At 53.7% G+C, this 26,817-nt stretch overlaps 1 protein-coding gene across 1 annotated transcript; it reads right to left on the bottom strand.

The window, feature by feature from the left end:
* Positions 1-7,066: 7,066 nt before the first annotated feature.
* Positions 7,067-26,597, bottom strand: PWWP2B (PWWP domain containing 2B). The gene is made up of 3 exons (XM_074159110.1): positions 26,418-26,597; positions 18,833-20,498; positions 7,067-7,605 (listed from the first exon to the last, which is right to left on the bottom strand). The coding sequence occupies exons 1-2, from the start codon at positions 26,552-26,554 to the stop codon at positions 18,851-18,853; spliced, it is 1,785 nt and encodes a 594-aa protein (XP_074015211.1). The 5' UTR covers positions 26,555-26,597; the 3' UTR covers positions 7,067-7,605; positions 18,833-18,850.
* Between the last annotated feature and the right edge of the window lie 220 nt (positions 26,598-26,817).

The raw sequence follows: 26,817 nt of genomic DNA, 5'->3' as shown, positions 1-26,817 counted from the left end.
AGTCACTCCAGGGACTATTATATTGAACAATCTTTTTTTTTTTTTAATTTAAAGATCTTTTTCAGAAAGAGGTCATAGATAGAAAGGTGAAACAGATGTTTCCCAAGGCAATTCCTGTCCAGACCCCTACTCATATTTCTTGAAATTGCTGCAATTATCATACCAAGAAGTGTTTCATTTGTCGGGGACAGGGCAGCGGGGCTGAGCAGGCAGCAGCACTGATTACCAGCCGACAATGTCTAGCACCAGGAGGAAAAAACGTCTTGTCTATTACAATAAACTTCATTAATTCAAGCCACAGTGGCAACTGCCACTTCGGAAACTGCTGATACCACTTTTGGTGCACACACAAGCCATAATAAAAAGAAAGACAAAAAGCATTATTCCAACAGGAATGCCTCCACTCCCCTGGGAAATGCCTCCCGCTGCCCAAGAAGCTCCCACGGGGAGGAGACCCTGTGCCATGGCACAGCATGGGCCACTGGTGGCCCCCGTCACCCCTGAGACACCCATGGGTACAGGACGGGGACGTCACCCTCCGTGGCACGGCTGGTGCTGCTCCGGGCGCAGGGACCCGGCAGCGCTGCAGGGGACGGGACTGGGAGGTATTGGCTTGGTCCCTTCCCACCCAAACCATTCCGGGATTCCATGATTCCCGGAGCATCCCTGGGCAGCAGAGCGTGAGGTCCTGGGGTTCAGCAGCCGCCCACAGGCATCGCCCCACGGCAGCTGGAGCTCTGCGATGGAAACCCGGTGCCGGGGACCCAGGAGAGACGCGTTTCTGGCCAGGGACCTTCCAGGATTTTGGGTTTGTGATCCCTTCGCATTTTCCAGTGGGAACACAAACATTTCACAGAGAACAAGTATGTTCCGCTTTCTCAGTCACCTTTTGAGGGACTTGAGAAGAAAACATCATCATTTGTGGAGTAAAAGCTGAAAACCACTGAATTCCCCCCAACACATGTTGTGTTCCCCCACTGCAGACTTTAACACTCAATGCTGCGAATAGAAACCCCGTTCTTCCCAACCGCCTCCCACCGGGGCCGTCACCCCCACTACACCATCCATCTAATTCAGTACCGACTGACTCACACCCAGTTCCTCCTGAAGTTAAACACACCTCACACACAACTGAACTTCACACACGGATGTAACTGGAGGAAGCAGCTCAGGCTCCTCAGTTTCTCTTTATGCTTCAGGATGCGCTCAGGAGAGCGGCGCGTACCTACACAGCGGCTCTGAACCCCGTCACCGCAGCCTCCCCTGCCAGGGGAGAGACCCAAATTCTAAAATTACCCACTCCAAACGAGCATTTTCACAGCCCACTTTGTATCAGCAGTCACCGAGTAATTCACAGCAGATCTAAGATTAGCTAATGAAGAGCAGTGACTCATCAGCCAAGCCTCCGCGCCACTGGGAAAATTAAATTTTTCTTTAGCAACAGAGCTTAAACTGTGGAAATTATAAATAAATACAGTTTGGAGAGGAGGATTCTTATTTAAAACTCACTGATACAGATATTTGTGCCTACGATGCCCTTGTAATTGCATCCCTGACGGCTTGCACTAGCACGGGACGGTGCCCAGGGGTCCTGTGGCCCAGCCGTGGCTCCCCGACCGGCAGAGCTGCGCCGCCGAGCGGGAGAGGGTCCGGCCGCGCCGGAGCACGCCGAGACAACGCACCCACCAGCAGAGCCTGATTTCAAACCGCTCATTAGCTCACACCCATACGCAAATTAAAACCATGCAGAATCATTACAGGCTTCTGCAGATGACGTCGTTGAGCAAAATGATGGGGTGGAGGAAAGTCATAAACAGTCGAAGCAGGACGGGTCCCCGCCCCCACACCAGCTGTGCCATGCAGAACACGGCCAGATTTCAGTCCCGGAGCAAAAATGTGCTCTGGACCCAGGTCCCATGAGCTTGGTTGGGGCCGCAGGGCTGGGATCCTGCCACCTCCAGCCCCCACGGGGCCACTGTCCCCCTGCCCAGCCCCTCCGCTCTCCCCATGGAGGCCCCACTGATGTCCAGCCTGAGCCTCTCCACTACCACCAGAACCACCTCCACGTCTCTGCAGCCATTACACATGGGCTGAGCAACCTGGCGTTACCGTCATCAGAGAACCATGGAATGGTTTGCGTAGGAAGGGACCTTAAAGCCCCCCCAGTGCCACCCCCTGCCCTGGGCAGGGACACCTCCCACCAGACCAGGTTGCTCCAAGCCCCCTCCAACCTGGCCTTGAACCCCTCCAGGGATGGGGCAGCCACAGCTTCTCTGGGCAACCTGGGCCAGGCTCTCACCACCCTCACAGCAAAGAAGTTCTTCCTCACATCTCATCTCAGTCTCCTGTAGCCCGGCACAGGGGAGTCGGCCCTGAGTGGCCCCCCCAGCCCCGGCATGGCAGGGCCCCGCACCCCCTCCAACACGGGACCCCCGCACCCCTCCGGGCCAGCGCTTCCTCCTCACACACCTCCGGCGTCGCACCACCCACACCAGGGGTTTTCAGCAAAGAAAATGGGAAAATGGGAGTTGGACTAGATGATCTATATGGTCCCTTCCAACTCTAAAAAAAAATTCAGTGAAATTCAGTGAAATTCAGTGAAAATCAAACCCCCCCTTGCTCCTCCCAGGCCCCCGGGTGGGGGCTCTCCGTATTCCCTTCAGCCGCACTTGAGAGTCTCCATTTCAGCAGGGTTCTGTTCCAACCCACATTAGGCCCCGGTTATCAAAGCCAAATGCTTCAGGTCTTGGTGTGTAATGAAAACCAGCTTACAATTTCTGTGTTTGTCCTGAGAAATTGGTTTTGAAAACAACTTGCCCAACTTCGTGTTTTATAATATGCACTTCAAGAAAAAAAAAAAAGTTTAGGGGAAAGAAAATATTTTCCATACAAGCCAGACGTTTGATTGGATTAAAGCAAGCTTCCCTTTTAATTAGGCTCGCTGGAGCACTGCCGAGGGCCAGGCGCCCGGCTCCGATTCTCCGCGATGCCCATCAGCCTGGACGAGCCATTGCCTGTGCCCAGGCTGCTCCCTCCTGACCCAAGCCCAGCCCCGGCCGGAGCCCCCCAGCACAGCCCGGTGCCCCCTGCCCGGAGAGGGGCCAGGACACCCGGGGAGTGCCTGAGCGGAGAAGGGAGCACGGAAAAGTGTGAAACTGGGAGAGAGACAAAAGGAGAAGCTTTAGGAAAACATCACGGAGGCTATTCAGACAGAAGCAGGTGCTGCGATGCTTCACCACCATCATCCCACCTCCCCCATCCCTGCTGCCACCAGCTCCGCCACATGTGCTCCCCAGGGATTTCTCTTACACGGGGAGCGTGGCAGGACCCGCAGAGCGAGGGTCTGAGGGCCATCAGCCCCGCTCCCACCATCGGCCACAGCCCGGCCGCCCGCTCCGCTGGAGATGGAACCGCAGCCCCGGCAGCTCTGCCAGCCCTTATCAGCGTGAACCGGGCACCACGCCGGCAGCCACAACACAGCGACCGGCAGAGATGGCATCTATGCCTTAGGATCCCTGATGGAATCTGAACCGTGTGGGTTTTTTATTCTGCAAGTCACTTGGGTGGCTTTATCAGCACAGAACAAAAGGTTGTTTAAATAGCGCACCCCTAAGTGCCAGAACCCCGGCATCGGCTCAGCAAAAAACCCCTCCCCTCGAGGGGCCAACGCAGCCCGCAGGGACCCTGCCCCCCCGCACCGCCCGGCCACCAACGTGTAGATTCAGGATATTAGCAAAATGCCCTATTACGAAAAATACTGATGGGTTTAGTATCGGTTTGAATAATGTCAGAATAAAATACTGCCCCCCGCACTGGAATCACCCTCGGATCCTGCAGCGCTGGCGTCTGGCAGCTGGGCTGTGTGAGCTGCAGCTCAGCCGGAGGGCTCAGGGGGACACCCCCAAAACCACAGTGCAGAGCAGCAGAGACTGTAGTAAGACTTTAGTAGAGTGAGAATTGAAATGGACTAAAAAAGGCCCACCATTTCCCAAAACCAGGCTCAAGTTGTAAAAGTATAAGGAGGGAAACCTTAAAAGCGAGCAAAGTGAAATTTCACAGCGTTTGGAATCTGTTATCGGCGTCCCGTGGGCGGCACAGAACCTATTACAGGGAACACTAACAACCACTTACTATTCCTGAACATTGTCATTTAGGTTTTAACCCAACGGCACTTTTCCCGTGACAGAATAAAAGACTAAAGCCTTTCAGATTTCACATTATTAAATATGACATTTAGAAACATCTACATTAGCTTTTTAAAATCAGTTAAGAAATGAAACATCACCATGCTCTTGGTTTATGCTTTTGCATTTGCTGAGAAATTATTTTCATTTATCTGCACAATGGCCAAGGCAAGAAAAGCAATTTGCTACAAGAATTGTGCTCTAAGCCTTGCCAGAACCAAAGGCTCATCTTTTCACTGAGGGGAGGCGAGCGGCTCCTCCAGCTCCCGCGCGCAGATCCACTTGTGCTTGTTGCGGGGACGCTGCTCAGGGCTGGTTTCAAACCCACCGCTGGCACCGAGCCACAGGGCCAGAGAAGGACCCGGGCGTCCCGTCGGCTCACCCGCCGCCTGAGCACTCTTCGCTCTGCTGTCAGGTGTTTTGCGGCAGTTCTCAAAGTGGCAGAAATCCCGTGACTCACCTGCAGCGCTGCGGTCCCACTGCTCTTCTTCAACCTGCAGGATGGTGCCAACGGGGACACACGCGTCTCCAGACACCCGGCATCACAAGGACAAGCAGAGGAATCCCAGCGCATGCCACTTCCCAGTCCTCTGCAGGGGGGTCCCTCCCCAGCCCTCCTGACAGAAAACATCACCAAACCAGTTCTCCAACCTTCCCACCGCTGAGACAGGACCTGGCGAGGGGGAACACCGACGTTTTCCCCTTCACCTCCACATGGTAAGAAGCCTCAGCAGCAGCAGCCCCACCTCTGCTTTCTAAAGGGCCCAGCAAGGTCAGGGACGTCACACATCTGGGTGCAAGGACAGTGGGAGCTGTGCCCTTGGTGATGGGGGACTGGCAGGACACAGCAACCTGCCAGGGAAGGCTGGGAAGGGTTCTTGGGAAGGTTTCTGGGAAAGGTTTCTCACAGGGATACCAGGAACTCCTCCATCAGTGCTGAGGAGCACAACCGCTGCTCTGGGGACACGAGGTGACAGCGACTCTCCAGGCAGATGCAGAAGACAGACAGGTTTGCACTCCACGGTTAAACATCTGGCAGAACACCTTTATGTGCACCAGGGGTCTTACTGCAGGGCCAAAATATCACGGGAACAAACTCTGGGACATCCTCTCTTCGACACCTCCACCCTGGGGACCACATCCAGTGTTGAAGGGCTGGACATGAGCTTACCTTCTCCGTCCCTTTCATGTCCCCAAGCCTGGAGGCAAGCAGTGCCCCAAGCGTGAGGTACCGGAATTCCCCCTCACGCCCAGCAGAGACCCAGCGCCTGGTCTTAAGGGTGTTTCTGCCCATTCACAGGACCCGAGGGACACCCGCTTGCCTGCTCGGGAAGGAGCCGGGACTCACCTCTTGCTCTTGGCATCTCCACCAGCTGCGGAGCAGCCCTTCACGATGGGAGCAGACAAGCACCTTTCCTGAGTGTGGGGGAGTCAGGGGTTGGTAATTCTTGTTTTGCCTTTCTTTTTTTTAATTTTTTCAATGAACAGAAGGCTGTTTGTAACTCCCTTCAGCTCACTGCTGGAATGCTACGGCCAGAAAGCTTTGCGACAGTTTTTGGCAGGGATTTTGTACAAGACAGGACTGTGTGAGCAGAAAACACAAGAACTACCTCACACGGCCATCAGATAGCCCAGGGCCGAGCCCACGAAGATGCTAGAAAAAAAGCCCACAGAGAAACTCCTGGAGATAGAGAGAGAGGGGCTGAGAAAGGCAGGGCTGTTTTCTCCGTGAGCGGGAGCGCTCAGGGCACAGGAGCGCCTTTGCCAGCCCCGGAGCCCGGAGACGGGCCGAGCGGACGCCCGAGTAAACAACTCCTCCGCCGTGGCGGCACAGGGAGAGGAACAGTCCTCCCCTACACACTGCCCTCCTTTGGGCACTTATTTTTGGAAAACAGGAAGCTTATTGATTTGTTTGCGGAGGTGGCCAAAAGCGTTCTGGGCAGAGATGTCCTGTTTCAGTGCTGCAGTTTGCCCGGCGTGTTCTACACCGCAGCCTTCCAACTCTTTCAGGGGAAACATATTTGACTCGTTGCACACTCTGAGACTCAGCAGAAGGGGTGTTTTTGGTGTTGAACTCCTCTTGTTAAACTTTGTTGTTGTTCAAGAGAAAAGGGAAGCTCTGACCTCTCCTGCTGACATACAGAAGACCACAGCATGAACCAGGAAAACACGAGTCTGTGTTTTCTGATCCACTCGTTCTTCTAATTCGCCACTAGTTCCTCACAGTGTTTGCTGTGAGGGATTCGGAACAAACGGGAACAGAATCTGTGCAAGGACCCTGGAGCTCGGAGGTGATCTTCTACACGCACACAACACTCTGCCTACCAGGGACAACTCCGAGCTGTTTTCTCCAGCACCAGAAGCAAAGGATTACCACAAATTAACGTTTCTAGGCTGAGGGAATCCAAGGGAAAGCTAGGCTAATGCAAAACCACAAAAATTAACCAATACAGTTTCAAAAGCTTGTCCATAGGTCACTTCAGCTAGTAAACCATTTGTACCCTAAGTCTGGCACAAAGCTGTAGGCTGCTCTGTGTTTTTTAAAGACTGCTAATCATTTCTGGTCACGTGTAAGGCCAACAATCTTTTCTATCCAACAACATGTGTTCAAGGGGCCTGAAATTACACTCGTTGACCAGGTGTGAACAGAAAAGTTACTTCAAATGTGGATTGACTCTGCAGTCAGGCGAACAACCCACCTCTATGCGCGCAGCACCAGCAGCACGAGGCGGCGCTGCCAGCTCTTCAGGGGACTTCAGAGACACAAGCCCACCGAGTTCCCAGGTGACTGCCTGCTCACGTACCTGACAACACCGGCTCACTCAGCGCTGTAGGAAACGACAGGAAGGAGTTTTAACACATGCAACGACAGCCACAGAGTTCTGTGTTGCACATTTTCCAAGTTTTAATAGAGACCAGAGTGAGTCCATTGTACTTAAGACACTACAATGATTTCATTCTATTGCATGTCCTGCTCCAATTACACTTCTCAGAGTACAGTATCGAGTAGACGTTTGGTAGCTTTAAAATTAACAAGTGTGTGAAATCTGTAAGTAAAATAAGCAGCAGCAATAATTTTTGGGATTTTATCAAGAATAGCTAACTTTTAGGTAATAAATACATTCCAAGTTGTGGTTTTTGCTGTTCTCCTAGTTCATTGGCGTATGACTTGTCGAATTCTCATCCTGGGGTAAGGTATCCTTAAGACTTTCCTGCAGCCTCACACCAGAAGAGCCTCCTAACGCCACGTCCTGGTGCCTGTCACCTATCCCAGATGAAAAGCAGTGCAAGGTGACAAAGAAGCCCGTCCTCCTGCCATGCGCACGGCCACCTCCAGGTTCTCCTGGGGAGCGTGTCAGGGTGTCCACAGACTGGGTGACCAGAGCTCTAGGAGAACAGCCGTGCTCTTCTCTTCTGTTACCTTGAAGAAAGCGAGAGAGGGAGAGGTTACTGCAGGCAGCACAGAATGGACTGGCATTAGCGGCAAGGCACACGCTCCAGCTTTCTTCTAAAAATAGCCAGGCATTCTCCTGCTCCCAGCAAAGCCAGAGCAGCTATAGCCTGGGAAGAAACCCGCCAAGTTAACAAACCCAAAGTAAGAGCAGGAATTGTCTCCAAGATAGAAATGATGTGAATTTCAGTGATGATAACAAATCTTCCGTCTCTGGCTTAAAGTCTTGTAAGTCCCCATTCGGGGTGGGTTACTGTAGGTTAATCTGCCACGAGTCCCTGCAGAGCATGCCACGTGAAGAACATCTGCCTCCACTTTTCAAACACAATCTATAAAATAGGATTATTTTCCCCTTGAAAGCGAGCCATACAGAAGCTCTTCTAAGTACCTGCAACTGCCCAAGACGTCGAGTCACTGTTAATGCAGAGGCAGAGCAGCCCTGCCACATTATCCCGCTGCCCCAAAGGTAAAGGACACCCCCTTTCCCCTCGCCCCCTGCCGCAGGCTCCCCTTCCCACCCCGGATGCTGCTCCTTGCCGGCTGCAGAACCATGGAGTCCTCGGGATGGCCAGCATCTCTCCAAGGACCACGCACCGCTCCAAGGGTGGCCCTGTCTGAACGCTCCAGAGCACGACCGACCAGCCTTCAGGCAATGAGGGTGGCGAGATGCTCATTGTGAATTCAGACGTGCAGGACAACGCACTCTAAATCACAGCTACCAAGAGGTAGGGAGGCTGCCCACGCTCGATGTGTCACACTGCTGTCAGCGGGCCACCTCTCCAGGTACCCGCCACTAAGAGTGAGGGCAGGGACAGGCTTGAAAAGATGCGTCTACTGGAGAGGGATGTGCCTGTCAAAACAAAAAATCTACCAAAAACTACGCTTGCACTGGCCCCGTCAGTCAGGTTACGGAGTGGAAGCCTTGCAGGAGTTCAAAGGGAGCATCCCTTTGTCTTCAGGATCAAGTGAAAAAAACAGAAGACACATGAAACAACTCAGTGATACAGAAATGAATGGAAAAAAAAGGCATGGAGATCCACACTTACACTTTTCATTGCACCACACCTCAAAGGCAATTGAGTTTGAGCCAGTTCAAGAGTCTGACCAGCCCCAACACATGTCCCTGCCAAATCAGCCCACGTGGACCAGTCAGAGCCACAGGACACGGGCTCAAGTCTGTGTTCCTGACAAACAGGATTAATGCTACAAAGCAAGAGATCAAAGACCTTTAAAGACCCCTCAGAGTTGAGGTTTGTGACTTGCAGGTACAGGGCACAATGAACCAAGAATGCCAGCACCAAACGCAGGAGGACCATGAAGTTTCCCACACTGCTGGAAAGGCACAGCACCTTCTGCGGGCACGGAACCAAAGTGACACTGATTTGCCCACACTCGGCATCCAGAGCAACCTTCAGTATTGCCCACACAGATGGGACTTCAAAGCGCTGAGTTAACACACCACCAGCATCTGCCCTAAGGCCTGTGTTCCAGGGAAGGACCGCAAGCAGGTTTCACAAACTCCTTCAGTATCTGGCAGAATCATCCCGCTCCTAAGAAACAGGGATGCCTCACGACAAGGCTCTGTTACCTCTAGTCGACAGAGCATGAGTTTATACTTAATCTTGCAGAAGAATCCATTTGCCTTCTGATGAACAGCGAGATTTTCAAGAGCGTACCACAACTTCACTCGCAGGCTTATTATCTTACATCTACCAAAGCCTCAGTGAGGTCCACGGACTGGGCAGAATATCCCTCAAATGGTTTTTGCAAGAAGCTGACCCTTCAGAGACAGATAACAGGCTGAGAATATTTGGTCTAAACAGGAAAAAATGCATTTCCTCGTTGAGGAGGTAACAACAAGCCCTCGGGGCAGTTTTGTTCTTTGTGATGTTCACACTTGGAGGAAGGAAGCATGAGGATGGGACCACACTGCCAAACGCCTCCCAGAGAGGGATCCTGCCTGTCCCAGCGCAGAGGGCTGCCCCATCGCAAGGGTCAGGGACGAGGTCAATGGCAGCAGCCCCCTGAGATTCCCTGGGGGCAGAGACCGGGGATTCTCTCCCCTGGCAGCAGAAAGCTGGTGCTTCCAGCAAAATGGGAAACTGCTTTCCAACAGCTGATGCTCCACGTCCCGAAACGGCGCAGCCTAAGACCCTGCTGAGCGCTGTGCGCCTACGGACAGACAGACAGACAGACAGGCGCTTGTCCCCAGCCTGGGGACACAGAGCTCCATGGCCTGGCTTGGGGCAGAGCCGCAGGGGTCTGTTCTGAGCAACCCTCAAACAGACACAGGAGTTTTCACCATCTTGAAACACAGCCATGGTCACTCATATGCTCTCACTTTTTGCTGGAAAACTTCAGAGGTTTCTGTTAAAAAAAAATAAATCTTCAAGACAGCGTAGCAGGTTGAACACCCCACTCTGGCCATGGCCACAGCCTTGACACACGCCTGAGTAATGAACACAAAACAGAGCGACTGACTCAGGACAGCGGCACGATCCAGCAGCATGTGTGCTAAGCTGTGTGTCGAAAGGAAAGCCAAGAAAGCTCTCCTGAAGCCAAGTGCTTATTCATAGTAAAAAAAGCAAAGTTTTGGATCAAATAAAGCCATTCACAAGCTCAGATTTAGCAGCTGCAGCAGAGCGCAGAAAGCCGATTTATCCTCTGAGATCACTGCATCCCGGGTGTGCTGATCCGTGGGGGACTCTGCTCCCACCAGCTCTGCCCTCTCAGGGGACTCGCACCATGATCCTTCAAGTGAGACAAGCACAGGATACCCCCGGCACCCCTCTGCGGCACGGGGAGCACCCCAGGGCCCGCACCTTTTGCCTTCCTGAGAGTTCCAGGTCCAGCTTCACAGCCTGAGGCACCAGCATAAGGACAGGGGAAGGCCAGAGGGACCACTGGTGGCCACGATCCGAGAAAGTCCTTCCTTCCCATGCTCTCCTCCTGCAGGCAAGTGGGGGCGATTACAGCCGGGACCCCCATCCCTGACCCGCCAGATGGGGCTTCGGAACCGTCCCCAACTCCCAAGGCATCAGCACCCAGCTGAAGTGAGCACCCTGGCAGCGGCATTCTCCAACATCTCTGTCATCCCAGCATCTCTATGAACATAAAATCCCCAATCAGGTTCGAGGGTTTTCTGCCTTTCGGAAGGGTTGCTTTCTGCATGAAGGAAAGGCTTGAGTTATTGGCTTGAATCAAAACAGAGCAGTCATCATTCATAAGGGAAGTTAAACCAGTAATTTTGCTACAATTAATTTCTTCAGCTGCAGAGAACACACAGGAAATACGCTTTATAAAGAAAACAAGTCTGTCTGATCCTACAATAGCAAGAATCTAATGCAAATTAAACAGGAACCGGTACGTCAGTTAAAAGCATTTACTCCTTCAGAAATAATCAACTTAATGAAAAAAAAGCCTTCATTAAAAAGATGCCCAGCTCCTCCCTTCCAGGGAGACACATGTACCCAGGGAGGATGACAGGAGCAGTGCAGGGGTGAGAAGCACCATCGCTCCAGAAGCTGAGGCGTTAACCCCAGCTCTGCCCCCCCTGCCCCACACCAGGAGCCCATCTCAGACATGCACAACCTTGGGATGTGCGAGAGCTCATAAACTACCCAATGCAAAACCCGCATAGTCTGTAAAGGCACATCCAGAGTGCAAAACAGATGCCTCAAGCAGATTTTAAAAAAATAAAGCCGGCAGCAGCTCATCCTCATCCAGTTTGTAGGACACGGGCGAGTGGCTTCCTCGAGTCCTGTGTTAGGCTGAAGTCAGGGATCGTCACTCAGCCCACACACCGCCATTGACCTCGATCCCAGGGGCAGCGACAGGGACTCGGGGAAAGAACAAAACACGTATCAAGGCTGAAACACAAATTTGCAAGTCTTTCAGCATTTAGGAGTCTTCATATAAATTTTTGGGTTCAAAGTCTTACCTTTCACACCTGAGCGTTAAAACGGGACATGTCTGTGTCACCCCACTGTGTCACCAGGCCCCACGTGCCATTAACGCGGCAGGGCTATTGTACGTCGTGTTCATTCCTCTCCTCCAGAGTAACAAACACCCTTCACACAGGGCTGCCCCCGAGTTTCCAAAAATCCCCTGCTCCCTCTGGGCCCAAAGCAGCCCTTCTGTACGTGCAACCTGGAGGTGCTCAGGAGTTTGCAAATCCCCGCTTAGCCCCAACAGAAGTAGGACGAAGGTTTGAGCCTTACCCAGAGGCACAAGGAGGCCTCAGAAGGGCTTTACCCTGTGGGCTGCTCACTCCAACCTGTGCACCAGCCAGTCCTGAGCCTGACCCCATCCTGCTGAACTCACCCTGCCCGCGGCCAAAAGGGGAATTGGTGCCGCAGTTTTAAACACCTCCATTTGTGTCCACAAATGAAACAAGGACATAAATGCTATAGAAATTTCATTTTTACACTATTTGTAAAAGTTTTCAAAGAAACAAGTTTCCAGGCTCTTTGTCCAGACATCTCTCCTCACCACGCAGATGAAGCACACCTCTCCCAGCCCAGGAAGCAGAGCTGCTCTGCAGAGCCTGGTGCCCCCAGACTCCTCTGAAACCTCAATGGGGGAGACTCTGCCCCTCTGCTCTGCTCTGGGGAGATCCCCTCCCAGTGCTGCCTCCGGCTCTGGGGCCACCAACATCAGAAGGACATGGACCTGGTGGAGTGGGGCCAGAGGAGGCCACGGAGATGCTGGGAGGGCTGGAGCCCCTCTGCTGCGAGGACAGGCTGAGAGGGTTAGGGGGGGTTCAGCCTAGAGAAGACTCCGGGGAGACCTTGGAGCCCCTTCCAGTCCCTCAAGGGGCTCCAGGAAAGCTGGGGAGGGACTCTGGATTTGGGAGGGGAGCCATAGGAGGAGGGGGAAGGGTTTGACACTGAAAGAGGGGAGACTGAGATGAGATGTGGGGAAGAAATTCCTTGCTGTGAGGGTGGTGAGAGCCTGGCCCAGGTTGCCCAGAGAAGCTGTGGCTGCCCCATCCCTGGAGGGGTTCAAGGCCAGGTTGGAGGGGGCTTGGAGCAACCTGGTCTGGTGGGAGGTGTCCCTGCCCAGGGCACAGGGTGGCACTGGGGGGGCTTTAAGGTCCCTTCCAACTCTAACCATTCCATGATTCTATGATGAAAGCACCCATCACCCCAAGCCTTCAGCACAGACCCCACCAGCACAGCAGGCTAGTGACACCACAGAGGGACACCCACCCTCTGCTCACGCTCAGCTAAGCACAACTCACAGATGCCCAAAGCTTCAGATGGGGCTTGGAGACCCTCAGTCCAGAGAGCAGCCTGCTGTGCTTCCAAGGGAGTTGTTAAGCCCTTCGGGTGACACCAGTCTCCTCCGGCAGCTGAAGTTACAGGTCACGTAAGCAGATCGCATTCTGGGGCATCTGTGCAGCTCGTGTGCGGTTACAAATAGCACAATGTATGGCCTGCTGGCATTTCCAAAAAATACGGCTGGGAGCAGAGCGTAGGGAAAGCAGGGCAGCAGATGGCCCCAGCAGGGAGACGCAGCACCGAGCGAGATGTCTCCAACGGCGGCCGCAGTGGTCACACGCCAAACACGCAAGTGCTTTCGGGAAGAGGGAAAGGGGCAGGATGGCATCAGAGGTGCAGCCCCAGCACTGGGGCACACGGGTATGCGGCGCAGGCTATTTTAGACTTGTTCTCCCACTCTGTATTAGTATGCAGGGACGCTGGCTCCAAGCTGTTTGGAGGGAGACTGAGAAACAGCAATTAACTTGGATGCTTGGTTTTAGTTGACTGAACCATCTAGAAACCACACCAAGAAAAATCTCAAGCATTCGTCTTCCGGGCTGAAATATTTCACATGACCAGGCAGGTGTTTTCAAAAATTTAGTTATCGCAGCAATCACCACCACAACTTTATATAAAGTTATAGAACCCTTTTGTGCCACTGGCAAAGCAGAAGAGAAGGGGGAAAAGGAAAAAGAAGAGTGATTTATGTTGCTTCATAAACTGCTGGCAGGCAGTAGTGGCTACATGCGCATACAAAGCCCTGAACATCTTTGAAGGTGAAGTCATAACCCAATGTTCCAAATTTTACATTAGAGCTTACTATATATAGCCCGGATGCAATAGGCTTTGATTTTGCTGTATGCAGTAGCAGTGTGTGTTTTGTGATGAATGGCTAAATGCACCGATACTGAGGGTCTATTAAGCTAATAGCAGTAAAATTAAAACCTTCAAAAGCCAGGATTTTCAAGTCACAGCTTGGGGGTAGAGGGGATAAAGAAAGGGAGGAAGAATAAAGGATTTTCCAGACCAAAAAAGCAACTGAATATACACATTGTAAACTTGTTTCATGCAGAGATGTGTATGAAAATCTACAAGCAGTTTGTATAAGAAGTTTTACTGCAAGAAAGGGCTGTGGGCAGGGAGGGGGCTGTCTTGAGGAGCGACTGGGGAGGATCATGGAGCAGAAGGGACCCAGCCGTGTGGCACTGCAGGGTTTGCTCAGCCTGACAGGGACCAACACCCTCAACACGCAGAGGGGACGGAGCAACACGCGCTCCTCGAAAATCCCCTGACCCCACCACGTAATGTGTTCCCCGGAGAGGGACAGGGTGACCTTAGGAAACACCTTCCCTCCCGTGCTGCACCCGTGGCGGAGCTGGAGCCACAGCTCCATCCACCGCTCGTCCCCACCACTATGTGTGACACCAGCCCCGAAGGGTCCTCCCTGCCCGCTGCGGGGGCTCCCCTCCAGAGGGGCAGCGCTCAGCAGGATGCATCGCATCCCTCGGTGGCTGACGGCAGTGCCCCGGGTATGGCAGCAAAACCACCGCTGTAAAACCAGAAATAAGCTGGGGTGCTCAGGGCTGGGGAAGACAACAGAGCAGTTGTTTGGCTCAAGGAATTTGAAGTTCATGCAGCTGCAAGTTTAAATATGACATTATCATGGAAGTGAACAGAAAGCAAAACACAAAAGCACAGAGATTTTCTTATTCCCAAGACAAAATGTCAAGGAGGGAGTGTGGAACCCGGCAGGACCGGCTCTCGGAGTGGGGATCCCGCACACCAGCCTATGGCCCCTGTGGAGACAGACGTGCCCAGCAGGGCACAGGCAACGCTCCAGCACTCAGAAGGCTTTTCTGACCATCTGAAACATCTCTGGGGACAAGAGTCCTGCAGCTGACATGGGTGATGGAAGGTGAGTGTCCCACCGCAGCAGGGCCTCGTGGGCAGCGACACAGGGAAGGGGCTGGAAGGCCACAGAACAAGGGGGAAGTAAAGCGCCATGGAGATGGGTTTGACACTGAAAGAGGGGAGATTGAGATGAGATGTGGGGAAGAACTTCTTTGCTGTGAGGGTGGTGAGAGCCTGGCCCAGGTTGCCCAGAGAAGCTGTGGCTGCCCCATCCCTGGGGGGGTTCAAGGCCAGGTTGGAGGGGGCTTGGAGCAACCTGCTCTGGTGGGAGGTGTCCCTGCTCAGGGCAGTGGTGGCACTGGGGGGGCTTTAAGGTCCCTTCCAACCCAAACCATGCTGTGATTCTCAGTAACGCCGTCCATTTCCCTGGCACTACCAGAGCCTTGGGTCTGGTCACAGCCAACAGCAGAAGCCTGCAGGGATAACAGCAGGATGAGGGGAGTGACCCAGTGTCTGGTGCTGTAAAACCAGACAAGAACAACTCGGCAAGCACCCAGCACAGCACAGACCCCTCGGCAGCACGGGCAGCACGCACAGCGGTAATATCTACGTGACACACAAGTAGAAGCTACAAACCAGCACGAGAAGATGCTGAGTGGGCATTTTTCTCCTGGCACTACCTTAAACCAAGTGTCTTACAAACGTGACTTCTACAGGTTGCTAGTCTGCCTGGTGTTTTTCCAGAAATCTTATTTTACTAGTCAGTTAATGACAGGGTTCTAATAAAGTATTTTCTTTGTAGAAAAAAGTATGAGAACAGAATAATAAAACCACAAAACGATCACACCAGCTTTTCCATCCCAAACCAAGCTTTTTTTTAAAAAAAAAAATCCAATTGCTTCTGGTTTTATATGCATTCACAAATTACCTGAATTGTTTGTGCATTTTTTCCAGTAATCACCCTCTATGCTTTGCAGAACACGCCAGAAGACAGAATGTTTCCCAACAGAAAATGTCACCAGCCGCCACCTTCTGCTGTGCCCAGGGCTGGCACGGGCAGTGTTCGCAAAGAGCTGCCACTGGAGCCCATCCGGGCCCTCGCTCTGCGCTAACGATGACGAGCCCTCATGCAGCCGCCGGGGAAGCCACAGCACCACAGGGGGATGTGAGCAGCCAGCTGCCTGCTCTTAGCGTAGCAGACACAAGGCTGCGCTGCCTCGAAAAGACCTCAGAGCTTTCGGGTATTTAACTGCAGATCAAGCGTTATTGTGGTCCTAGGACTCAGGAACTACAAACATTAGTGAAGTAGTAAGTTACATGCTTCAGGAAAGAATAGTCGGTGAACTGATGACAACATTTCAGCTCTACCTTAGGGAAATTGAAGGAAAAAAAATTCAGTCCTCCTGAATGGAGAGAATTCAGTACAGGGCAAATCTCTGAAATAATGAGCTGTTTTGTAAGCAACGTACGAAAACACTGGATATGCCGCTCTGATGGGGGATCTAAACGTGCCATGTGAAACACGGGAAGCTTTGTTCTGCTTTTCCAGCTGTGAGCAACTGTAGTTGTTATCCCGCTCCCATACCGCATCCCAGAGAGGTGGGCTGTGCTTGCATCTCACCGCCGACAGATCAAGGCAGAGTCACCTGAGGGAAGCCAGCTGAAGGAGGGCAGCGACATGATGCTGCGTATTAAATTTATCTATATACCCATATACACACACAGAGGCTTGGCTGAAGAGTAGAGGGAACGAAGGGTCTGGTCTAATCCAGGACATCCCATCATTTTCTTCTTATCCTTCTCAACATGTTCTTCTTTTCCCAGTTTACAGACCCCCTCCATCCCTTCTGCTCTGCACCTGTAGCCGACACGCACCGTGCCTGCAACAACCCAGGTCTCCTTCAGTCTCCTTTTCCTTCTCAAGGCCTTGCCCTCCAGCCTTTCACCTGCATCTCCTGACCAGGTCTCGCCGTTAGCACCACATCTGCAGTGGTCCTGCTGATAAGAACGGGCAGCGTTTTCCTCAGGCCAATGAGTGATGGGCAAACATCCTCCCGTTTGGACTTCCAGGTCTGGGCCTTGAGCTCCTCTTGGCCACACGCTTCCCTGTTCCGCATGGACCGGCTGGCACAGCCAACCTGACCGATTCAAGCATGAGGTGCTTCTCCCCCCTGCCCTTTCTCCTCCCCAGACGTGGCACACCAGCCCGCCCGGAGCTCCCAACAGCAAAGACAGCCATCAGTAACGGTGACAACATCTGCTCTGCTAAAGCTGGCCCACAGTGCACACACACACAGGGTGAAGGCAGTCCCGCAGAGGGATGAAGCTTTGCTGCTCCTTTAAATAGACCCCTCTTCGTACAGGAGTGATGGATTTTGACCACGATTCTCTCCCTGGCGAGGACAGCGTATTCTGGGCATTGGGCTTATTTATACTCCAGATCTAGCTAATAGGAATTTGGGTCCAATCCAAACGCTCTTGATATAATAAAGTCTTTAGCCAGAGCTAAGCAGCATTTGAAGGGACAAGATCAAGGATGAAGCTCAAATGCTGCTGCTGCTGCAGTTGGACATTTTCACTTACTGGGGTGTATCAGTTGTCCTGATACCTCAAGCACACAGGATGAATATACCACGCTCTGATTATTCACTGCAGCCAGGCTTGCTGGGACGGAGTAACAGCTCCAGCAGAGCAAGTCCTTCAGCACACTCAAGCGAGCACTGAATTCCCATGACAGTACAAAAAAAAAAAAGAAATAAAATCTTCCCCCCACCCCTGGATCACGTGAGCACTGACCATCATAGTCCCACCGCATTAACACAGCTTCGACAGAGAACGACAGGCTACAGCAGGAGCGGCAGCGGCTTGTGAACACCCATTCCCTCCAGCACAGAAAAAGAGCAGGAAAATTTAGGGGACAACATAATGAACCACAGTGTATAAAGCAAGACCTTTGACAAGACGACTCTCCCTAATGATTAATTATGGTTTCCAGAGCCCTTGTTTAACAGTATCACAGATGAAGTCTTGTCCAGAGAGTGATGATGGGCAAGTTGTGAAACCATTCTAGAGCTTATTGAAGTTGCTGGAGTTTTCCCATGGGCTCACTGGGGGCAGCGTAGTAGGCAGCATCCACTGAAATTATAGATGGTATTTATACTCCCAGTCACACCACATCCTGTATTTTTAGGTACCAAATTTTCATCCTGGGCAAAGTTTTGACTGATGAGAAAGGGAGTCCCATCCCCCTCCATGCTTATAACCAGCAAAAGCAAAACCCAGAGGCGTTACAGAGAATCAGCTCCCATGTTTACGTTCCCACTGAACGTCTTCAAACACACAGCTTGCAGGTGAAGCCCAAATGGTCCAGGCCATTCCTCAGCAACGCACCAACTTTTCAGACACAAGCCAAACCCTAAGTGCTGTGAGAAACACTGAAATACTGTTCCCCAGGTAAAGACAAGTTCTGGTACAATCAATCATTCTGAAGAGCCATAAAGAAAGTGCCTTCATAAGAAATCCATACCAGAGGGGTCAGAGAAACCGCCCAGAGCAAAGGGCCCCCGAGGGCCCTGAACTGTTACGGGCAACTGCTGGGCATTGGTACCCAGGTATGATAAATATAACCTCGATTCCAAGAAGAGTTTTAGTTCTTTGAACCAAGAGATATTTCAAAGACACTTGAAGTCTAGGAACTGCTAGCCCTCCAGCCACACAGCATTGGTTTGGACACAAACGAAGTATCCTCGATACTCGCTACACCCAAGTCGCAACCGGCGCTAATACAGGACTACAATTTTATTAGCTCCTTGAGCAAGCAATGTTTGGTTCCGCACGATGTCAACTCCCCTCTGGGAGCAGGGGCTCCAGTTCCCATGGTCCCCCCCAAAGATTTGGAACAAAAGGCTCGTATCACCTCTGAAATTACCACCAACAACTGACAGTTTAAAAAATTGTCACTTCAGCTTAAAAAATTGTCAACCTCAGTTTTTAAAGAAAAATAAATGCAAACAAACAGTGGAATGTAGACTAAAAAACCCAAGAGGCTTTTCATGGGAAGCTGTAGTCCAGCAAGCACTCACCTGATACTGGAGGCAAAGTTATGTCTCAAACTGCGTTAAGAGATCTCTTATTTCTGGAGTCAGATGCTCTACTGCCTTTGCAGCTTCTGTGATAGCTTTCCGATACATCCCTTTCTTCTTGCGATTAAATCTCAGTTTGAAAAACTCAGAGAAAGGAGAGAGTTTTGAAACAGATAAGAATGAAGTCGTCGGAGAACCAAACCATGATACCTTGGCTTCTCGCCATGAAGGTTCCCCGTTTTCCTTCTGGCTAAGGTTTATGTCAAGAACACGTGCTGGCCACCATGGAAAACCATGAATTTTACCCCAAACAATATCCCCCACTGAAACAGTTCTTCCATCTTCTGTGACACACTTAGACACGCTTTGGGTGTGCAGTCTAACTGTCAGCGGCGGCACTATTTTACGCTCATCTTTTGAAGATGAGGAGACGGATGCATCATCACCAGGCAAAAAGTCACACAGTTCTGGTGACGTTACTTCTGAACTAGAAGACTTGGATTCATCTAGACTGTCGTTACTACACACCGATAGACTAGAAGAATCTGCTTTTCTTTTACGGTAATTCATAAGGAAAGCCAAGTTATCATGTCCATCTTTACCCTGGGGAAATCTTTTAAAGTCATCATCTTCACCTGAGCTCCCTGAAGATACCTCAGCTAAACCTCTGTCTGTGGATTCATCATTGTAAAATGCCTCAGGATTGGACTCCCTGCTGTTCTGTAGGACATTTATTTCGTCAATAAGTTCTGCCTTATAAATTGAAACACTCTGACCATCATTTATGCGATGGGGCTTCAGCCGTATCTTTGGGGGTGGGACATCAGCGCTGGAATGCACTGGCCGCGTGAGCTTCAGTTTTGGAATGGAGGCAAGCTGGCTGCCTGCTGTCTTCTCCATTAAACATTTGGGTTCTCGACACCGCTCAGAGTCTCTGGTCTCCTCCTGCTCCTCCCCTCCATTCTGCAATACCCGCTCTGGACAAAACGGCTTGACTGAGCCGTGAACGCGGGAAGGGATTTTGACAACCTCGCCTTTCCCCTGGGGAGTGCTGTAGGATATTTTTATAACTGGCGTTCGATGTACTAGTTCCCCAGAAAATTTGTCATCCTCTCTCTTTTCTCTTTTGTTCCTCTTCTCCATGTAGTCAGAGTCGCTGTGCTTTTTCTGCTCCTTGTCCTGAATGCTCAGCTTCCTCCTGGTTTTCACATTCTGCCTGGCCGCGTCCACGTCCTCGGGGTTCAAGGTGTTCTTGCACTTCTCACACAGCACCTGCCTCGGCCGCAGCCTGATGGTGCTCATGATGAGCCGTCCGGGGTCCCTGTTCCGCGACAAGCGCCTCCGCGTCCTCTTTATAGTCCGTGGGGGGGGCTGTGGAACCCACTGGTGGTAGGTGTGCCGCAGCCACAGCGGCCGAGGGAAGGGGGCTCCCTCGAAGTAGGGGGGGTAGGGAGGAAGGCTGCCGGGCGGCGGGGGAGGCAGGAGTGGGGGCACTTGCTCATCCCCGCTCCCTTTGGGAGGCTCCTCTCCGTCGGGCTGCGGCTGTGCCTGGCCCTGCACAGCTCCTCCGGCCTCAGCACCTCCGGCCTCAGCATCTCCGTTAGCGCAAACATCCGCAGGAGGCTCCTCGGGCTTGGGGAAGGACGGGAGACAGAACAGTCCGGACCTAGAGCAGGGCGAGAAAGGGAAGGAAAGAGACAAAGAGTCAGATGTTTAAAAGGTGCTTCTCCAGGAACAGTGCACATCACAAACATTCTAGTTTCTTTAATTAAAAAAAAAAAACCACAAAACAACCACCCATCACCACCCCAAACCCTCCCACAACTTCCACATACTACGAGCGCAGCATTTCCCTTGACTTTTAAGACAATGCAGCCAATTCTGCCACTGAAAATAATAACAGCATTTCAAAATTCAGGAAAGGTGTCCTAACTCCTCTGCCAGAAAAGGCAGAGAGATCAACATTTCTACTTCCATGAACTCTTTGCCCGAAGTTTTGCTCTAGGAGGTTGTAAATTTTATCACACAAAGCGGTTTATTTTATGAGCAGGCTGGTAAGGCCGTGAGGAGGGCTGTGGTATGGACTGTGCAAACCTGCCGGGAGCCATCAGACCTCCTGTCTTCGTGCCCTCCTTGCCTGGCGGATTTTTCAGCTTCTCATTCCAAACCTGAACAACCTGACTTGGACAGATAACTTGCATTTTCAAACCACTGGTTCGCCAGTACACAGCTCTGCTCCTCTGCTCCCGGTCTGCCCATATCTGACTTTATCTCTTAAAACGAGGAATACACTACTACTCCAGCACAGCAGGGTTAACAATGATGATGTACTATCATCCAATGCCAAGTCTCACGAATGCTACCAAAGCCTGGGTGCAGTATTTTGCAGAGATACCGGCAAAAGCAAACCCTCTGAAACACACAACTGTGATTCAGGTCTCTGGGCTTCTGCACCAGAATTCATGCCCTTGGCCCGACATTAGCAATATTATGCTAACACAGCACTTGGACAAATATTTGTTCTGAAACACCGACTCAGAATGGGCAATGCTCACTATCTTGGCTTTCCAGAGAGAGTTCTGTAGAGAGGACACCATCGGTGAAGTGCTTCAGCTTTTGCATAATAACAAAACGCTGTATGGGTGAGCCATGGAGAACCCAGAGAGAGGGAGAACAGTCACAGACCAAACACGAGTTTTGGGTTGGGATGCTACACTCCCCATCGCCCTTCTCAGTAGCCATCATTCTCCTTCCAGCCACCAGCAAGGGAGGAGTTTCTCGGTGGCGTTACAGAGAGAAGGACTTTGGTTGCCGTTCCGCAGAAGGGCACCGAAGGGAAGCTGAAGGCCTCCACCCGCTCACACATCCCCTCATCAAGAGGGGCACAAAGTCACCGCTGCGGGCTCCCCGGTGGAGAGGAGCCTCCTCCCAGGCACCAGGGCTCCTAGTGCCTCCCCCAGCCCTGTCCCTGGCTGCATTCTTCCCTTCTCCCTGTCCCCTCTCCCTCCATCCAGTGCCGCATCGCTTTGCTGTGGGAGGGACCCCAAAAGCCTCAGTTCCCCTCGCCCTGCACAGCGAGGTCTCTCCTTCCCACGGGAGCAGCAGCAGAAAGCAGTGTTACCAAAGGTGACAAAGCACCCGAGATCAGAGAGAAAAGGAGAGCGGGGCTTTTGAAGCAGCTCACAGGACAACGGGGAACACGGATCCCTAATCCGCTGGCTTCATTCTCCTTCTCCCAGACAATGACAGGCTGCGCCTCTCTCACCTGATTTCCACAAAGACTCCCACCAAGCTTAAAAGCTCACATAAACTAAGCAAGCAGGAGTTAGTCTGATTGTGGTACCAAGTCACTGCCCTTCTCTAACGGACATAAAAAGAACCCCTGAGTTACCTGGGCTCTGAAAAGTCCTTTCCCAGTATCCAGAGTAAGAGAGCGAGAACTGCCTGTTCAGATAACAGTTGAGCTTAACTGGGAAGCTCCAACCCCCAACGCCAGTGAGTTGAGAGGATTACACTGTTGAAACCACATAATTTGGAACAAAATGTTTTTGTTCTAAGAGGGGTTTTTTAAACAGAGACAACTGAGAATGTAGGTGTCTTTCAAACGACAACCAGGAAAGCAAGTACAGTTTGTACAGCCCAAGATGTCAGCACTGTCCATAAAACTGAAGTGATATCACTTCTGAAGCTCTGGCTATAAATTTTGGTTATTTTATACAATGAGACAGTCGAATTTGGTCACACCAGAAACACAAACAAGTTTTCTGCTCCTCACACAGACGCAGGCCCAGCCCAGCCCCGAGCAGGCAGCGCCGTCACGGCCACTTCCTTCCCGGGGAACCACCGGGGCACGAAGGTCTCGCTCGGCAGAAGCACCCGAAGGTTAACCCCACGGCACGACCTACGCTTGTGAAGTTAACGTTTCAGCACGTGGTAACCCTGCCAGGTTTGAACTGGCCCACCCTGCCACAGGCCCCCTCTCCTGGCCAGGGTTCACGGGGACACACGCCTCGGAGAAGCGCAGAGGCTGTTAAGCCATTTTAACCAGAAGCCTGGGGTCCTGCTATTTACACTTGGTACAAAACTACACGGAAAACGTCCAGATGATGAGGAGGAGCCCCCACGGCAGGGACTCCTTGTCCAGACTCGATCACCAGCCCCCCTTCAGCAGCTCTTCAGCCCACAGAGGCAGCAGCACCAGCAGTCTGAGAGAAAGACCCCACCTGCCTGGTCCCAGGGATTACACCAATGGGACAGGCTGAACAGCAAAGCGGCTTAAGATCCATTTTCGACGGCAGCGGCTTCCACGTGGCCAGGCAGTGGCTCCAGCAGGGAGGACCGTGGCCAGGCAGGGACCGGTGAGCTCTGCAAATCCTGCTGCTGCTCCCGTGTTGGGGTGGGTGGCCACTGCTGCGTCCTGCATCCCACCACGGAATCCCACAGCGCTGGGAGAGCCGCTCTCTACACGGCCATGGCACCAGGGCTGCGAGATACCCAGACAGTCCTTCCCGCCCTGTTCCGGGCTCTAGTTCTTTTCCTTCATACTGGAAGTGTCTCCGAAGGCTAAGGTGGCGGTTTTGGTGACGAACCATCGCTTTCCCTGCCTGCCACACCAGCTCTGGGCAGAGGCAAGAAGAATTCTGCCATCTTGCCATCTGCCAGCCCCCTCCCGCAGGGATGTGCCCCCTGGCCCTGCTTCTCAGGCACCGGGGAAGGAAAAAACCAGAGAGGCTGCGCTCTGAGCATCTCCCGTCTCATCCCCGCATCCCCTGGTGCCAGCAGCACCCGTTCAGCATAAGTGAACAACCACCACCACCACCCAAAGCTGCTTTCGGTTCCTCTGTCCCTCCCCACTGTGTACCCCTCCTGGGATGAACTGGAAGACCAGGCTCCTTCAGCTGCAGGAAAAGCCACTAGAAGGGATTAAGTCCTACCCTTGGAGAGTGTTCGCCAGCTGCCGTGCCTGCAGCCCCCCCGCTTCTCTCCCCCTCGCCAGCCCCTTCCATGCAGGCACAGCTCCGTAAGAGGATTTAGCTCCGGTGTCTTTCCACCCACTGCAGAATGAGAAACGCTCCATCTGACACACTTTGCTTCCCAGGAGCAGCTCACTTTTGCCACGAGGTGAAATACCAATTTCACCAGCTTTCCCTATGCCCCCCACACTTTTTTGCACAAGTCTGGGTGAAGTTAATGTATTTCTATCCACCTACTGTCACCATTGACTGGCACCAGCCGGCGGGACACCACTCCGTCAGTGGGGAGGAGGGGAAGCGTTTTGGCCACGTCTCTGTTTTGGGGCCTTCACAGTTCAGCACCAAACTGACAAATTCCTGCTGCTTCTGGGACACACCTCGGCTTTTACCTCCCAACCAGCCACAGAGTCCTGTCCTCTGCTGCTTCTGCGGTGGCCAAGGTCTGCTCCTTCCTCCACATCCCAAATTTACAGCGGCTGCAGTGGAGAAGGTGCTTTGAGCCCCTTCCTCACGCTCACTAAGGTCCAGCCACTCGCCTCACATCCTGCTGACAGCTACAACCAAGGGTCACAGCTCTCCGGCCACGTGTTGGCCACCAGGTCACAGGCTTGCTGTGGCCATCACAGCCCAGCCAGCGCTCCAGACCACCACGGACGGGATGCGGCCCCAGCAGCTGCTCTGTGTTCAGGTTCTGCAAACACCCAAAGGGAAGAGAGCTCCTGGCCCACCGCCTGGGCTGCCAGAGACTCGTGGAGGCCAAGGTCTCTACCCAGGCCTTCTGGAGAGACAGGCGGGATGTGCTCCCGCTCCACGCGGCCCTGAAGCGATGGTTAAAGCAGTGCCAGGTGGCATCTGGAAGCCAAACCGCTTTTCTTCATGTTTCGCTCCCTGAAGCAGCACCATCGCACCAATGGGCTGGGAAACTGGCCCGCTCCGAGATTTCGGCCTTCGTTAAGAAGAGGAGAGGCAGCAGCGAGCCCACCCCATGTCACCTCAGGGCAGGAGGGCCCATCCGAAGGCTCCCTTTTTGCCACAGAAAAGTCTGATCATTAGAGAGGATAATTACTGGGGCGGGTGGGAGGAGCTGGGGGCAGCCATCCTATTGACCAGTTCAAACGCATCATCAAACCCCTTCCTTCTGCCTTCCCTGTTCCTCTTCTAGTCAGAAAGGAGAATGCAGGTCCAGGCAGCCCCTGGCCGAGCCACAGCTCTCCCGGTCGATGGGACAGCAGCGGAACGAGCACCAACCCTGGGAGACAACTCCCGTGCTCAGGGGACCGCCAGCCATCCCAGTGGGGACCAGTGGCAGGGCCGGGGCAGCCACAGGCTCCAGAGCACCTTAAACTCTGGGAGGAAACACCCGCTGGGTCGTTTTTTGGGTCCACTGGAGCAGAGGGGTGAAAAGAAGAAAAAAATCATGGAGAAAGCTTAGGGAAAAAACCCAGGTGAAAAAAGTGCGTGTTGTCCCTAAGGAGGATGACAACTGGACCGTGAGGGGACAGAAAGAGGGGCTCTGGCCTGAGGGGATGCCGCCGTTTGGCTGGAACCAGACAGCACACAGGGTTTATAGACTCTTCGTGGAGTTAGATGCCTGAATACTTTTGAAAATCTGGCTCCAATTTTCCAGGATAGCCATATGAAACTAAATAAACTCTGAAAATTAAGTTCAGCAGTCTTGCTTCATACATCCCCTAAGCAGAAGTAGAGGTGAAGCCGCACTCCCACCCGGCGCCGACCCGGCCATTCTCTTACTGAGTGGGCAGAAAGAAAACCCTGCCTGAGGCAGCGCCGAACAGCCGGCCAGTGAGTGCCTGGCCAGCATTAGCCCCCCCCAGGCGGTGAGGGATGCTGTTAAGGTTACCATGGCTCTGAAATACAGCAGCCCCTGCGCCAAGGCCTTCCCCTCGCCTCAGGGGAGCCGGCCCTTCGCCAGGGAAATGTCCTCTCCGTGCCGGGGGGCTCAGCCTCTCCGGAGCCGGTGCTGCTCACCCAGCCGTGGGGGCGGCAGGCCCGGGGGGTGTGTGTGTCACAGCACAGCAAAAAACCGGGGGGACACGCACAATTCCCCCCCAGATCGTCGCCGCGGCCACCCGAGGGGGGGGCTGGTGCTGCACCGGGGACGGGCAGGGGGAGCCCGGGGAGCTCCTGCGGCGGGAGGGACCCGCGGAGTCGAGTCGCTTCAGAGCGACGGGGGGGAAAGGGACGAGCCGGTCAAGGCCGCGGGGCTGAGGCGGGGGTGGGGGGGCGGGCAGCCCGGGACCGGCCGGGCCGGGGGGCGGCGTGGGCGGGGACAGGCACCCTCCGGGCCCTCAGCGAGGGCAGCGGCCCGGCCCGGCCCCGCCGCCCGGAGCCCGGCCATGGGGGGTGGGGGGGGTGGGCCATGGCGAACCGCGCCGTTCTCCGCGGCCGGGCCCGCCGCCCCGGGGACACCGGGCGGCCCGGCCTCCCGGCTGGGGCCCGCTCCCGCCCGCTTTGTTCCCGCCGGGCGGACAAAGGGCGAGCGAGGGCAGCGCGGGGGCTCCGAGCCCGGGGCAGCCCCGCTCCCCGCCTCCGGCCCGGCCGTCCCCCGCCCCCCGGTTTTGCTACCCCCCCCCCCCAACCCCCGGCCGTACTTCTTGGTGCAGTCGAGCAGGACGCCGGTGAAGCGGCGCTCCCCGCAGCTCAGCGTCACCACCAGCGTGTCGTTCACCATCTGCTCCACCAGCACCGGCACCCAGGCGCCCACCCGCGGCGCCGCCGCCTCGGCCATGCTGCCGCCGCCGCTGCCCCGCCGGGGCCGGGCCGCGCCGGGCCGCGCCGCGCGATGACCTCACGGTGCGCTGCCGTAGGGGCGTGACGTCAGGGCACCGCCCCCGCGCCTGAGGGCGGACCGGAACCGGCCCGGCGGACGCGGGGCCGGGAGCGGGGCCGGGCTCCCGGGGCCCTCGGGTGCCAGCGGGGCGGGGGCAGCGGTTGAGCTCACAGGGTCAGAGGTCAGGGGTCGCCCTGCTCTGCGGAGCGGGACCTGGGAGT

Source organism: Numenius arquata, chromosome 15 (assembly GCF_964106895.1).
Source record: "Numenius arquata chromosome 15, bNumArq3.hap1.1, whole genome shotgun sequence".
In the NCBI taxonomy this organism is placed as follows: Eukaryota; Metazoa; Chordata; class Aves; order Charadriiformes; family Scolopacidae; genus Numenius; species Numenius arquata.
Note: the sequence above shows the minus strand (reverse complement) of the source record. Positions and strands in the feature narration are given on the sequence as shown.